General features: G+C 44.0%; 1 protein-coding gene across 1 annotated transcript in view; it reads right to left on the reverse strand.

Moving 5' to 3' along the window:
• TMEM132C (transmembrane protein 132C) overlaps positions 1-14,398 on the reverse strand; it is a gene marked incomplete at its 5' end in the record, with an annotated part of 187,102 nt that overhangs the window by 12,570 nt on the left and 160,134 nt on the right. The window contains one exon of the mRNA XM_083873973.1: positions 10,717-10,860. Coding sequence (XP_083730099.1) covers positions 10,717-10,860 — 144 coding nt within the window. The remainder of the gene's footprint in view (positions 1-10,716; positions 10,861-14,398) is intronic.

Below are 14,398 nucleotides of genomic sequence, written 5' to 3' on the forward strand. Positions count from 1 at the left end.
CTGTTTTGCATGGCCCCTCCTTGGGTCCTCCTTTTTAGAGCATTTGTGGTTTGTGGCTGTGTCTTTATTATCACCTCCAGCCTGGGCCTGGGTCCGTGCTTTCTGCAGGTGGGAGATGCTGATAGTTGGTGTATCAATAGCAGAGTCCTCTTTCCATGTTCACTGGGTGTTATCCCAACCAAACAGACAGTTTAAGCAGACTTACATCAACTACTCCCATTATATCTAATCTTCTTTTACCAATAGCAGAAATAAACTTATATCCTATACCCTTACTATGTTATTAATCATATAGCACACATCTTGCCATAAGCCAATTTTATAATACACATTTATAACATCAATGATGGCCTTTTACAGAGGGAGCAGCTGAAATCCTCCCCTGGCTCAGGAGGCACAGTTATGCTGGAGATGCCTCAGCACTGGATGCCATTTATGAATCCTGAGGTTGATATTTTGCCCGTGATGCAGCGAGGCACAAACCCGTGTTAGGGCTGGGGAATCCCTAATGAGCAAAGCTCCTTCGCAGCCTGGGCAGGAGGAACCCAAAACCCCAAACTGGGCTCCACTGGGGCAAACAGCCCATCAAATCTCCACCCTGAAGATGACCTCCTTCAGGAGGAGATCCTGCTTTCAAGGCTGGCCCTGCAGCAGATTTCACCCACTGAAGACTAGCAGAAGTCGACTCATTTCCTCTGCAATAAACATTATCTGTTTATAAATGTTTACATTTTGATTAAAGCTGTAAAGTATTTCCTAAACACTACAGTAGGTTTATCATTAATATGTAAATGCTGTCCTGAAATATAAGCGAGCATTATCATAGCTGTGTAAGAGTTATATCAGTAATCACTCCTTTAATCAGTGTTGTAATTTACAGACCATTGAGTTTTCTCATTTATTATGTTACTGAGTAGTAGTGATAAAATCACTCCTGGATATATAAATCATTAAGAGAGATGCAGATAGTATGAAGTGACTCCGTGTGATAAAGTCATTGTCATTTCTATTCCTAAAGGTGTCATAAATGTCTGGGGAAATCCTGTGGCACATTAATCATCCATTAAGTGGTGAGCAATGGGAGCTGTTACATTACTAACCGAGCTGATGTGTCTGCAGGAATTAACAGCAGATCCCAACTCCTGCTCCTGCTTCCATCCTGGCACAATTCTGCTTCATCACCCCTAACGAGCATCGGTGGTGGTGGAAATGCACCTGAACTTATATTTATATTATATTATATTATATTATATTATATTATATTATATTATATTATACTATATTATATTATTTATTATTTACATTATATTATATTATATTATATTATATTATATTATACTATATTATACTATATTATACTATATTATACTATATTATATTATTTATATTATATTATATTATATTATTTATTATTTATATTATATTATATTATATTATATTATATTATATTATATTATATTTATATTTATATGATCATCTGCTCCCTTTTACCCATTCCCAGAGCTGTTTTATTCAAATGAAGATTATCAGCTGGCGGTGCTGATGTCCCCAGACCAATCCAACAGATGGATTGTCCTCTGTGGCCACCGAGGCAGGAGCTGAACTGCTCCAGTCTGACACACACACACACACACACACACACCCTGTTTGTTTCCTCTCTTGGGTTTAGGCATCGCTCATTTTACTACAGTAAAAAATTCAGTGATGAGACTGCAAAAAGAAACTTCAGAGGACATGATACAAAGAGTTCTCTGCCTCCTCCCCCCAGCTCTGTTGGCTCAAACACCACCCTGTCCCACAATACCCAACCCATCCCTCTCTCCAGGCTTCCCCCTCAGACCACCTGAGGCTGCTTTAAAAGCCTGAAGGGAGGCAGAAACATTTTCATTTTAGCACCAGCAATGAATGGCGTGGCCTAATTTCCCATCATTAACTAGAATGGCAATGCAGAAAGAGGTTTAATTCACACCAGGCTGTTTCAGAATGATCTGATCTAATCTGAGACCAGGAGGAGCCCAACAATGTGTATAATATCTCACAGAATACCAGTTATTCAGAACACACCCCTAGATGGGCTGCTTGTTCTTTCTACGGTGTCTCTGCAGCAGCTTCACCCCGGGAATCATCCTGAAAACATTTCTCATTAAACAGCTCCAGCTGCACTTTGGGGAGCCCCAGCCCTGAGCTCCTGCCCAGGGAGGTGTTTGCCCAGGGAGGTGCCTGGAGCAGTGAGCAGGGACACCCAGGGACACCCAGGGACACTCAGGAACACTCAGGGACATGCCAGGGACACTCAGGGACATGCCAGGGACACTCAGGGACACCCAGGTACACTCAGGAACACCCAGGGACACCCAGGGACACCCAGGGACACTCAGGGACACCCAGGGACACCCAGGGACACTCAGGAACACTCTGGAACATCCAGGGACGCCCAAGGACATGCCAGGCACACCCAGGGACACTCAGGGACACCCAGGGACACCCAGGGACACTCAGAGACACCCAGGGACACCCAGGGACACTCAGGGACCCCCAGGGACCCCCAGGGACACCCAGGGACACCCAGGGAACCCAGGGACACCCAGGGACACTCAGAGACACCCAGGGACACTCAGGGACAACCAGGGACACCCAGGGACACCCAGGGACACTCAGAGACACCCAGGGACACCCAGGGACACCCAGGGACACTCAGGGACATGCCAGGCACACCCAGGGACACTCAGGGACACCCAGGGACACCCAAGGACACTCAGGGACACTCAGGGACACCCAGGGACCCCCAGAGACACCCAGGGACACCCAGGGACACTCAGGGACACCCAGGGACACTCAGGGACACTCAGGAACACCCAAGGACACTTAGGGACACTCAGGCACACCCAGGGACACCCAGGGACACCCAGGGACACCCAGGGACACTCAGGGACACCCAGGGACACTCAACCCCTCTGTCTGAGCTCTTTGTGTCCATCCTGGGTCTGCAACACCAACCAAGCAGCTCCAGATGCAGCTCTTGGCTCTTTGTCAGGACCCCCAGCCCCCTGAGCTCCTGCCCAGGGAGGGAGAGGTGTTTGTGCCTGGAGCACTGAGCACTGAGGGCAGTTCTTTCACGTTGTAAATTGTGACACCACATCTCCATCCTCTGGAGGAAACACAGCTCAGCTGAGCTCGGCCACAGCAGAAGGAAAATCACACAGTGTCACTTAGAAGATAAATAAATAAGGTTTCTCAGAGAGCAGATACAGATGTTCTGACTCTGCTACAATTCACAACTCCAGCAAGGCCCCTCACAAAAAAAAAAAAAAAAAAAAAAAAAAAAAAAAAAAAAAAAAGGGGTGCAGGTGGTGTGGTGCCTCAACAGAGCACCAGCTCAGACCAACTGAGGTAGAAATAACATCCCAGACAACTTCTGGAGTTCTTCAATGCAGGCCTGGCTAAACTGCTCTGATCTGTAAAACAGAGGGAGGACCAAAGGCAACATCACATGGAATCATGGAGGAAGGGCAAAAAGAAGATTTAAAAAATAAGTTAAAAAAAGAGTCACATTAGAACTAATTATTTTTTTTATTTTTAATTAAAAAGGTGTATTTGTTTAAGAGTTTTTGATAGATGCGAGAACTGCCCTGTTTTCCTCCAGGCCAATTTTGCCAATGAAGTTCAGGGAACAAGGCATGAATAATCTCTGAGCTGTGGGTCCTGCCCACTCCAGGTCAGGAAATTTCTTACAGAGGCTGCAGACTCTGGGAACAGTGATGTGCCTCTCATCTCCTCTAGTATTTATGCTTTTACTATGAAAACATCCTCCCTCTGTGCGTGCTTTTCATCTCTGCCATCAGAAGAAGTGAGCGGTGATGAAGGGAAAGCCTACTTAGCCACCACCTTTAAGTGATTGGGTTTTTTCCTTTCCTGCTTAGCAGATCAGCAAGAAGTTTTGCATTTTAAAGAGCTCTCTGATGCTATTTCAGCAGTTTCTTTCATTATTAAGCTGCATTCAGCTACTTTTTTTTCTCTTTTTTTTATTTTCTTAACTTCTTTCTCCAGATTAAAACTGGAATAAAGAAGCAGACAGCAAAAGACAGGGCTGAGCACAGTTCCCTGGAGGCTTCTTCTTCTTTGTCCTTTTCCTGGCATTATATTTTTGTGCCCCCTTGTAACAAAGGCCATTGCCTTTCCAGATGACTTGGAGAGAGTCTCTCTGTGCAACAAATCACATTTTATTGAGCTGACAGAGGAAAAGTGCTGCCTGAAATCAAGGGAGAGTCTCTACCTGTGGCACTGTGAGATCTGGGGAGGGAAGGTCCCTTTCTCTCGGGTTGGTTTTCTCACCCCAGATTCAGGTTGTTTAAAGTCCTTGGCCCTCTAAAAGCCCCGAGTCGTGTTGGTACAAAGAGTGGAGTCCTCAAGGTTCTGTTTTCTGGTTTCTCGTGTTGTTTATTATTTGATATCTCAGAGTTTTCTCCGCTCCCAGCCGAGGTCTGGACAGGGCTGGGACATGAGGGGACTGACCATTGATGGGACATCACCTCACATTTATACAGATAATTATGTGTCTGTTATTTACTATTTTATACCAATGCCCAGGGCTCACACTAAAAGGGTCATTTCTGCTCTGACCCAACCCACTGTCACTGCCCTGTGCCATCACCACCTCAGGGGATGGAGGGCGGGGGAGAAGGAGAGGGACACGAGGCACCACCCAAATCCCACCATCCTGTCCCCCATTTACCTCTATTCTGTGAACCCCAAAACTACTGAATTTTGTATGTTCTACTGTGCTAAACTACTGTTTTCACATCCTGGTGATTTGCAATTCCTCTCCTTGTGCTGGAAGTTTCTCCCATGGGCTGAGATCAAATCCAGTGTTTTCCTGGGCTGTGCCAAGGTCTCCAAACCCCCTGGACCAGCTCCACACCCCCTGCCCAGGGCTCAAATTCCCTTTCCTGGTTCCAGCTCATCCAAGGGGATGTCCTGGACTCCAACACCTTTCCTCCTGGCAATCAGGGAATTTACAGGATATTCCTGGAACTGCTGCCAGTCAAAAGCAGAACCTCTGGGTCTCCCTTCACCTCCTCATTTCAGATGAAGGGTTTGATCCCACCAGCACCAGCTGCTGGAGGTCACCACAAAGGAGGTGACAAGGACACCACAGCCAGGCAGGGGCTGGTGGCACCTCTGGAGAATATTGATTTTGCCGGGTTAAATCCCACTACAGACTCCCCAGAAATCTCCCTTTCAATTACTGGTGGAGTTCAGGCAGTTTTAAAAAGACAAATTTCGTGTCAAACACCAAGCTCAGGCTGCCTTTCAAAAGCTGCTGAACTCAAAGCAGCAGACACTGTCTGTCCTGTTGTCCACAGCAGTGGAAAGAATGACAACTATAAAACCTAAAAAAATAAATGAATGGTTGCATCTGTCAGTCTACTCCAGTCCAAGCTTGTTTATTCTCCCAGTGGTTTTTCACCTCTGCAGAGACCAGCCCAGTCTCTGAAGGACAAAAAATAAAATAAAATAATAAAAAAGGAGTTTTTAATGCAGCAATCCTGGTTTATGGAGACTGAAAAAGTGAGAGGCATCAGTCCATTTTTTAGGTAGAGGGCTGTGAGGTTTCAGGACTGAGCAGCCACGAGGAGATGTGGTCCCTGAGCTCCAGGGCAAGCCCAGCTCCTGGGATGGAGCTTTCCATTCCCAAGGCTGCTCTACCAGTGGCACAAAGCTGTAAAAACAGCATGGAAGAGCTCTCAGGTCTGGAGCTTTAACTTTTATCAGACTTAAAACAGTTTCATTTGGAAAAAAAATGAGTATTGTGGGCCTTGAGACAGAGTTTTCCATGAGGTTACTGATTATTCAGGATTATGCAGGCAGGCATTGAAATCCTTCTTAGGAAGGCTGATGTTCATGGAGCAGAGGATTTCCTTTGTGTGCAAGACCACAAAGGTGTTTAATTGGAATCAAGGCTACAGAGCTGCACTGAGTCTCTCTTTCAAAACCTGGAGAATTTAATAGAGGATAATTCCCTTTCCACAGAGGACGTTTTACAAAAGAAATCTTGGGAGGAATTCTATGGCAAGGAGATGAATATCCAAAAAAGCTGGTGGAATGGTTATCAGTGTCTAATATTTCCTGTAAATGAGGTGTTGGTCTGGGGTGAATCAGTGGAGATTTTCCTTAAGGGAATGAGTGGCTGCTCCCAGAGTTTGACCTCCACAAGCTCCAAGTGCCTTCCTGGTGATTCAGAGTGATGACACCGAGCTAAACACAAGGAGTTTCATGGATGAAAATTGCTGAACATCACCATTCTTCACTGATTATCCTGTAATTTTATTTTTTTTTTTTTCACTGAAATTGAGATTCCTTGAAGAGGCACTGGAAAAAAAGCAACTCTCTGCTCATAGAAGTGCTGTCATAAATATTTAAACATTTATGTAACCTTTGACTATCTCAGCAGCGTTTACATTGGTGTAACAGAAGTGGGTAAATGGGTTTAAATGCAAAATTCTGAACCTGATGAATACAAGCAGGACAATCTACTGTCCTGCTTGGAGTGGTTTGGGAGGTGCAGGCAGGAGCTGCAGGGGTAAACACAGCCCTGGAGGCTGGAAAAACTCTCACCCTGACACAGGGAAGGCTTGGTTTGCTCATGTTAAGTCCAAGAATAACCACAAGGGTTCTTTTCACCTCTAGCCCTGGTTTGTGCCTGAGGTGTTTTGGTTTGCTGAAATTCCTTTCCCAGGGAATTTTCTGTCAACAGGAGAAATGTTTTTGTAGCTGTCCCTTTGTTCTTCATTCCTTTCCCCAGGAGGGACTTCTCCTTGCTGTCCCTCTGCTCTGACCAATGGGAGTGAAGAGGTTTGTCTTTGTGTCACCAATCCAATTGGTCTGTGTGAAATGGGATAAAAGGGAGACACAGCCCAGAAATAAAGGAGTCATTTTCAGCCTCCTGAATCTCACAGTCTGTGTCCTTGTGGTGTAAAACAACATCACTACCTGCACTGGGGATGGAGAACCAGAACAGCCCAAATGAAAAATCAGAGCAGCAGTAACAGCACCTCTGGCTCCACAGAAAGTGCTTTAACATCTCCTGCAAAGCTTCAAGATCAAGAGTGGGAGGGGAAATGAGAGAAGCAACACCAGTGTTGTGGCAGCTGCAGATGTGATGGGAGGATGATCAGTTTGCTCCAGACCTTCCTGAGAGGATGGTTTGATTCTACTCTGCTTTTCTGCCCCTGGTTGTAATTTACTCATTGTGAATCCCTGGGTTGTGCATACACACTGAGTTCAGAAATGACAAACACTGGGATGGTCTCAAATACACAATTACTGCCCAAACCGTGTAGATGGAATTAAAATTCCTTTCATGCCAGGATATTTGGGGCCATGCTGCATTTATGGGCTGGAATCTCCCCAGTGAGCAGGGGCCAAGCTCTCTGCTCGTCCCCATTCCCAGGAATTGCTTGACTGGAGAAATTGCACAGAGCAAGGCAGCTTTTGGGGCTGTGTGATAATGTGAGCTGCAGAGAGCTCCCGTGGCTCAGCACAGCTCCAGCTCAGCCTCCAAAGCTGCTCATTTGGGAGCGAGTCGATGCCCTCCAGTCTCAGCTGGCATTTTGTGCCCCTTTTACTCTCTCACTTCTGTCGTGGTGAATGATATTCAGCCAGTTAAATGTACTGCTGCTGCTCTGCGAGGCTGCCTCTGACATCTCAGTAATGAGATTAGGTAATGTACAGCCTTTTCCCCAAGAAAAGGCTTTCCTCTTGCTTTGGGGGGTTTTTCTGCTTAGTTTTGCTAATCTGGCTGCTGATACTGAAAATGCAGGCCCTGCTCAGCAGAGAGAGCCCAAATTGCATCCTGGTTTTAAACTTTTTGGGTTTTTTTTTTGAAGAGTTCTTCTCTTTTCAGTGCTGGGGCTCCATCCCTGTGCTGTGTTAACGGGGATTGCTGGGAGCCTTGCCTGAGGACTGTGCCCAGGGGCTGAATCCACCTCTGTGATGTGGCACAAAACTCCACCAGCACAGCCCTGGGACCCACTGAGAGCTGCAGGTTAATTCTGGGGGACTCAGAAATGAAATCAGTTAATAAAGGTGACACTGCCCTGCTCCCTGTGCCCAGAATGGGAATCATTCCTCAGCTGTTTCAAGAAACAGATTCATCCTTTGGTAAATTCCAGCGCAGGGAAATGAAATTGGGCTTTTGCTTCATTTTTAGTGCCGTCGTAAATCTCGTGTCCACTTTTAAAAGGTTGGACCACCGTGTGAAGGTCTAAGAGCACTCAAAGGCATTTAAAGTTCATGAAATCAGCTGTAAATTTGGAGGTAAAGACTGTGGAACTATGAGACAATAAAAGGAGTAAAAAAAGGAGTAGCAGTCAGCACATTGAGACAGGACACAAACTGTGCACTGGGACTGTGAGTATCACTGGGAAAATGTTCCCTGCTCTTTGCAGATCTTAAATTCAGATTTCCACGGGGTTCTGTTACTGAAATCCAGCCCAGTAACAGTAAAGTAAAAATTAATACAAAGAAGCTTTGAGCTGTTGGCCAGCTCACAATAATTCCCTTACACAAAGGGAATTATTAATTTATTTGATAATTAAATATTGCAGGCCAAGTGCAGACAGGCACTGAGCATCTTCAGCTCCTGGCCTCACTCTGTCAGCTTTGGCTGAATCCAAATTACCAGAAATTCCACGTGATTCAAAGCACACAAAAATATCTGCCTGAGCCTCCAAAGGATGATATGAGTAAGTATTAAATAGCTCTCAATAATCAATAAATCCTTTTTTTTTTCTCCTAAGTTTGTGGTTTAAGGTAATCTTCAGGCTTTACATGAACTATAAACTCATGCACACAGCCCTTGTACAATGGGCTTTGCCCAGAAGACAGAATTTATCATGATTGGATTTTATTTTTAAGCAGAAAAGTTACTCCCAACAAGGTCTCTACAGAAGGATTTCAGAGAGGAAGATATTTCTAAAGAATCGAACATAAAAGCTTGATGGAGAATTTCAAAATGAATTAGGGATGAAAGGCCTCCTGTGCTCATTTGAAGCTTTCTGAGTGCTTTTTAAAATCTGAACCAATTGAAGGTGTCAATTTGCCTTGAACCCCAAACCACTTCCCCACGTAAAGAAAGAAATTTCATGGAAACAAGAACATTCTAGATGGGAAAAAAAAAATAAATACTTTTTTTTTCCTTTCTGATGAGATGAGAAAACCTCTTTGTTGCAGGCATTTAACTGAGCCCTGTTTTTCAGGCAGCTGTGTGTGTTTTACAGCAGTGAACACTCATCCCTCCAGAGGTTCTGCAGAATATTCCAAACTCACAGGACTCACCTCCTCTCACCATCTGAGCAATTTCCAACCAGCTCTGAAGAGAAAGGAATTACACCTGGAAAGCTGATGGCAATAAATGCTCTGTTGTAACTTCCAGTTATTTGTTCAACTTCAGAGTGCCCCAGGCAGGGGAGGCTCCTGGAAGCCACTCACAAACCTCCTGATGGTGCAAACATCTTTTTAAGGAGCCCTTTTAGCTGCAGAGAAATTTATTTCTGCAGAAAATAAGAGGAGAACACAGCAGGACCCCCCCCAAGTGCTAATCAAAGGTGCTTCAGGAAAATATTCTTTCCAAACAAATTGCTGGAGAACTTGGAACAGCAAGAAGAGTTTTAAAATGAAATTTATTTTGTGTGATAAAAAGATTGAAAGTATCTGATTGCGCTTGTTCCCCAAGAAATTCAAAAATGTAAATTGAAAAACTGCAACAGTCCAGGCTGTGCTGCAGTTACTGCAGGAACATGCTCTGTTCTGGTGAGGATTGGGGATTTCATCTCCTCTGGATGGAGATGCTCCAAAGCTGGGACAGCCAGAAGCCGTTTTTCCAGAAGGATTTATATTTGAGAAATAATTCTGCTGTTATTTTCTATGCATCATCCTGGTGATGTGTTACGTGTCACATATTTTTGGTGTTTTGGTTTTCTGAAATTCCTTTCCCAGGGAATTTTCTGTCAACAGGAGAAATGTTTTTGTAGCTGTCCCTTTGTTCTTCATTCCTTTCCCCAGGAGGGACTTCTCCTTGCTGTCCCTCTGCTCTGACCAATGGGAGTGAAGAGGTTTGTCTTTGTGTCACCAATCCAATTGGTCTGTGTGAAATGGGATAAAAGGGAGACACAGCCCAGAAATAAAGGAGTCATTTTCAGCCTCCTGAATCTCAGAGTCTGTGTCCTTGTGGTGTCAAACAGGGTCAAATAACTCCATTACATCACAGCCAACAAAAAACCAGGAGCTCGGCAAGACCCTCCCTCATCTCGAGATAATGTTGGATTTGATTGAAAAAAAACAGTGTATAAAGGGAGACACATCCCAAAAATAAAGGAGTCATTTTCAGCCTCCTGAATCTCACAGTCTGTGTCCTTGTGGTGTAAAACAATGTCATTTTGTGAATGTTATCTGGTATTTTTTTCTTTTACTCAGGGAAGTGGTTTGTGATGAGGTTACAATCAGGATGATCCCTGAACTAAATTTAGGTTTTTACTTCCATTTGTGGTTACGTGACTGCCTCAGGAAAAACATAAAACAGGAATGGAATTCCAAGAGAGGCTCTGGATTTTCCCTGGCACACATTTGCCTTTTCCAAAGCTCGACACCAGGCTATTTGAACATAAAAAAATGAAAAATATGTAAATTTAGAATCCACAGGGTGTGGCATGATCTTACCTTGATGACGTCCTCCCCCGAGGATTTGCACTCCACGGACTCGGAGATGTCGGTGACGGCGCTGTTCTCCTCGATGGACACCACCTTGACGGGCACCGCCACCGTCCTGCCCGTCAGGATGGCCGTGTTCAGGATCTCCGTGTCCTGCACACAGAACAAAGCACAGCATGAGAGCACCAGCCCTGAGAGCACCTCCAGAGAGGGGCTGGTGCCTTGGGAGGAGACCTGCAACAGAGACTGGATGGAGCTGGAGAATGAAGTAGAGATTTATTGAAAGGTCTTCATGGAATGCCTTGGGCAGGGCAAGAGCCTGGCCAGGGATACACCAAAGGTGGACCCAAAATGGACACAAAATGGACACAAAATGGCCAAAAAATGGTCACAAAATGGACCCAAAATGGTCACAGAATGGACCCAAAATGGTCCCAAAAGGGACACAAAATGGTCACAAAATGGACCCAAATGGTCACAAAATGGACCCAAAATGGTCACGAAATGGACCCAAAATGGTCACAGAATGGTCATAAAATGGTCACAAAATGGTCACAAAATGGACCCAGAATGGTCATGAAATGGACCCAAAATGGTCATAGAATGGTCATAAAATGGTCACAAAATGGACCCAAAATGGTCACAAAATGGACCCAAAGTGGACCCAAAATGGTCATAAAATGGCTGACCCATCACAAAGTGTAACATTTTTATAAGTTTCGGTCCATTTGCATATTGGCGTTTAATTGTCTAATTACATGTTCAGGCTGTGAGGTCCCATCTTGCTTGTCCCTCCCTCCAGCCAGCCTTGTTTGTACTTTTGGGGCTGAGAGTTGTCCTTGGTGTGCAGCAGGAAAAGGATTTGTTTTGTGTCCCTGCTGTGTGAAGAGACCTGACTAACACTTAATATGAGGCTCAGAACTGCACCCCTGGGCAGCACAGAATCTCTAAAATATGAAATCTCAAACTTAAGAAAGGTAATGAAAGCCCAGTCGTGTTTTGGCTTCTCAATAAACTCCCAGTCCTTCACTCTGTCCAACTGCACCATGACTGCACATTCCCCAGGCATCTTCTTCTTTTGAGATATATGGGATTATTCTCAATATTCCCCTTCCAACCTGTGATTTCAGAGTTTTTACCATTGTAGACTTGACTGGCAATGTCTGGGTGAGGATAAAAGAGTAAAAATGCTGCTCTGTGAATCCCATTGCAAAGACCTCTCGGTGAACTTTGCGTCTGGAACCGTTTCAAGATTATTTAATTTCCTCTCTGATATGGCCAATGAAGCAATGTAAGGAATCCAGAAGGAGTCAGTGATGCTGTTAACTGCAGGGGAAATAACAAGGAAATTTGAAGTCTGAACTGGGGTTGTGGCACATAAAAGCCTTTCAATGCACCATCGACCAGGGTAACACTTGGAGCTCCTCAACTGTTTCAGCATCACTGTATTCCCAAGATTCCCATGCAGGAAGAACTTCAAAGTTTTCCCCAACTTTTCAGCTTTCAAAATAAAGTGAATAAAATATTCAGCAAATTCCTCAGCACTGAAGTCATGGGGACTGCTGCCACTGATGTCAACAGCAGCAAAGTGGGGACTGATGCTGTTGATGGTGTTTTCAATTCAAGTTTAGTGAGGCTGAAATTTAGGTCAGGTTTTCTTTTCATCTGGCAAAACTCGTTATTTCTCAGGTTCTCCTGCAGCTCTCACAAGAAATCCCATCAAACTTAAAAGGAAATGCTAAAAAGGGATGTTGAGTGTTCTAGAAATGCAGGAACCCTAAATTATTCCTATTTCAGCATTAAGAGATCCCAGCACTGGGAAGGGGTTGGGGCCCATCCAGCCACAGCTCTGAGCAGAGATGGAAACCTTCTGCCTCCACTGAAAGCAGCAATAACTCCTGGGGATTTACACAGATTAAGAAATACTGATGTAAAAACAATTAATACATTACACACTATACTAAAAGCAACTTTTCAGCTCTGCCACTTCCTTTCCTCAGGCTCTACGTGCTCTGTGATAGTTAAAACAAACCAGAAAAAAAGAAAAAAAAAAACACCAAGGAACAAAGCCTTGATTTTTTTTTTTTTAAATTTTTTTTTTTTTTTTATTTTTTTTGTTTAGGATTGAAATAGAAAAGGATGTATCTCATATCCCTGGATATGGAACAGCCTCATGGCACAAGTGCTGCCTCCTCTGTGTTCCCTTTATATTGCTGCAATAAAGCCCAAGGCAATTCGGGGAGAAATCACCCCCTGTCTGCTCCACACAAACTGACAGAGGACTCTGAGCAGCTCAGCAGAGCATCCACAGCCTCCCCTCCTCAACAGCTGAACTGAAACAGAGAAAAATAAAAGGAGCTCAAACACACCCCATCTGTCTGTCTGTCTGAGCTCAGCACCCAGATTTGTTTCCCTGCAAACAGCCCTGAATATCCACTTGTGATAAGCACAAATAGCATCCCCATCTTTATGGAAAAACATCAGGAAAACAACTGTTCTCCCAGCAAAGCAGCCCAGGAAATCCTCCAGCCAGCAGAATTGGTGGATTCTGGGTTTTTCATCTTTAAATGCAATATATACTGCCCTTATTGCAGGCTGAGTACACAGACAACATTCCCAAGGAACTTTCAGAGAGATTAGGAATTCATTTGAAATGAAGACACTTTTCAAAAATCACAATATCTTGGCCATTTCCACATCCTTTAATTTTTAAAATCCCCCCAAGAACTAATCTACTTTCTAGTGCAGGCAGCGAGTAGAGTTTTGAAATGAAATTTATTTTGTGTGACAAAAAAAAAAAAAAAACCCAAACAAAACCCTGAAAGCATCTGATAGCAGCGTTTGGACTTGTTCCCCAAGAAATTCAAAAATGTAGAGTAAATTGGGAAAAAAAAAAAAAAAAAAAAAAAAAAAAAAAAAAAAAAAAAAAAAAAAAAAAAGAGGCACTGCAAGTCAGCATCAATATCCAGGTCAGAAAAAAGTTTCTGTTGATATCAATTGGATTTTTTTTGCCTGAAAAACATCTACAAACTCCCAGCTAGGATGGCTCTTTCCTGTCACCAGGGTGTGCCTTCAATGGATGCAATATACAAAGAAAATAATTACTATTTAAATGTGTTTAATTTACAAATAGTAGAATTAAAGACCAAATGATTAGAGGAAAACTCGAAAACTCTAGTGGTCAGGCTCAAGGAGGTATCAAAGGAGATATCTGAAAGTAAATAATTGAATTTTGTGTGTAAGGAATTATTTTAAAATTTATTGACAGGATTTGATGCAAAACCACCACTCTGCAGGAGATCTCCAAGCTTTCCTCCTCGGAGCTGCTGTTACAGAAACCTCCACTCCTGCTCTGTGTCAGGGTTAATTTGGATAAAGTCCACCAGCAGCACTGCTGCCCTCAACATTCCCATCCACAGCGGCACTCAGAGCAAACTCTGCAGTGCCGCTTTTCAGAAAAATCACTTCTTTCTTAGAAAGCGAATAGAATCCCCCTAAAGCCAAAGTGTTCCAGGCAGAGCTGTGCTCACATTTGTCCATTCAGAGCCAGGTAACCCCAGGGCTGACTCTGCAGCAAAATCACTTTTTTATTCCATCCCTTTTCAGCCAGAGAACTTGCACTGATGGCAGTGGGAGCTCTGCACAAAGAGCAAGAACAAAATATTGCTGGGGTTGAGCTGGAGAGCAAACC

This window comes from Zosterops lateralis (genome assembly GCF_965231275.1).
Source record: "Zosterops lateralis genome assembly, chromosome: 17".
Classification (NCBI taxonomy): Eukaryota; Metazoa; Chordata; class Aves; order Passeriformes; family Zosteropidae; genus Zosterops; species Zosterops lateralis.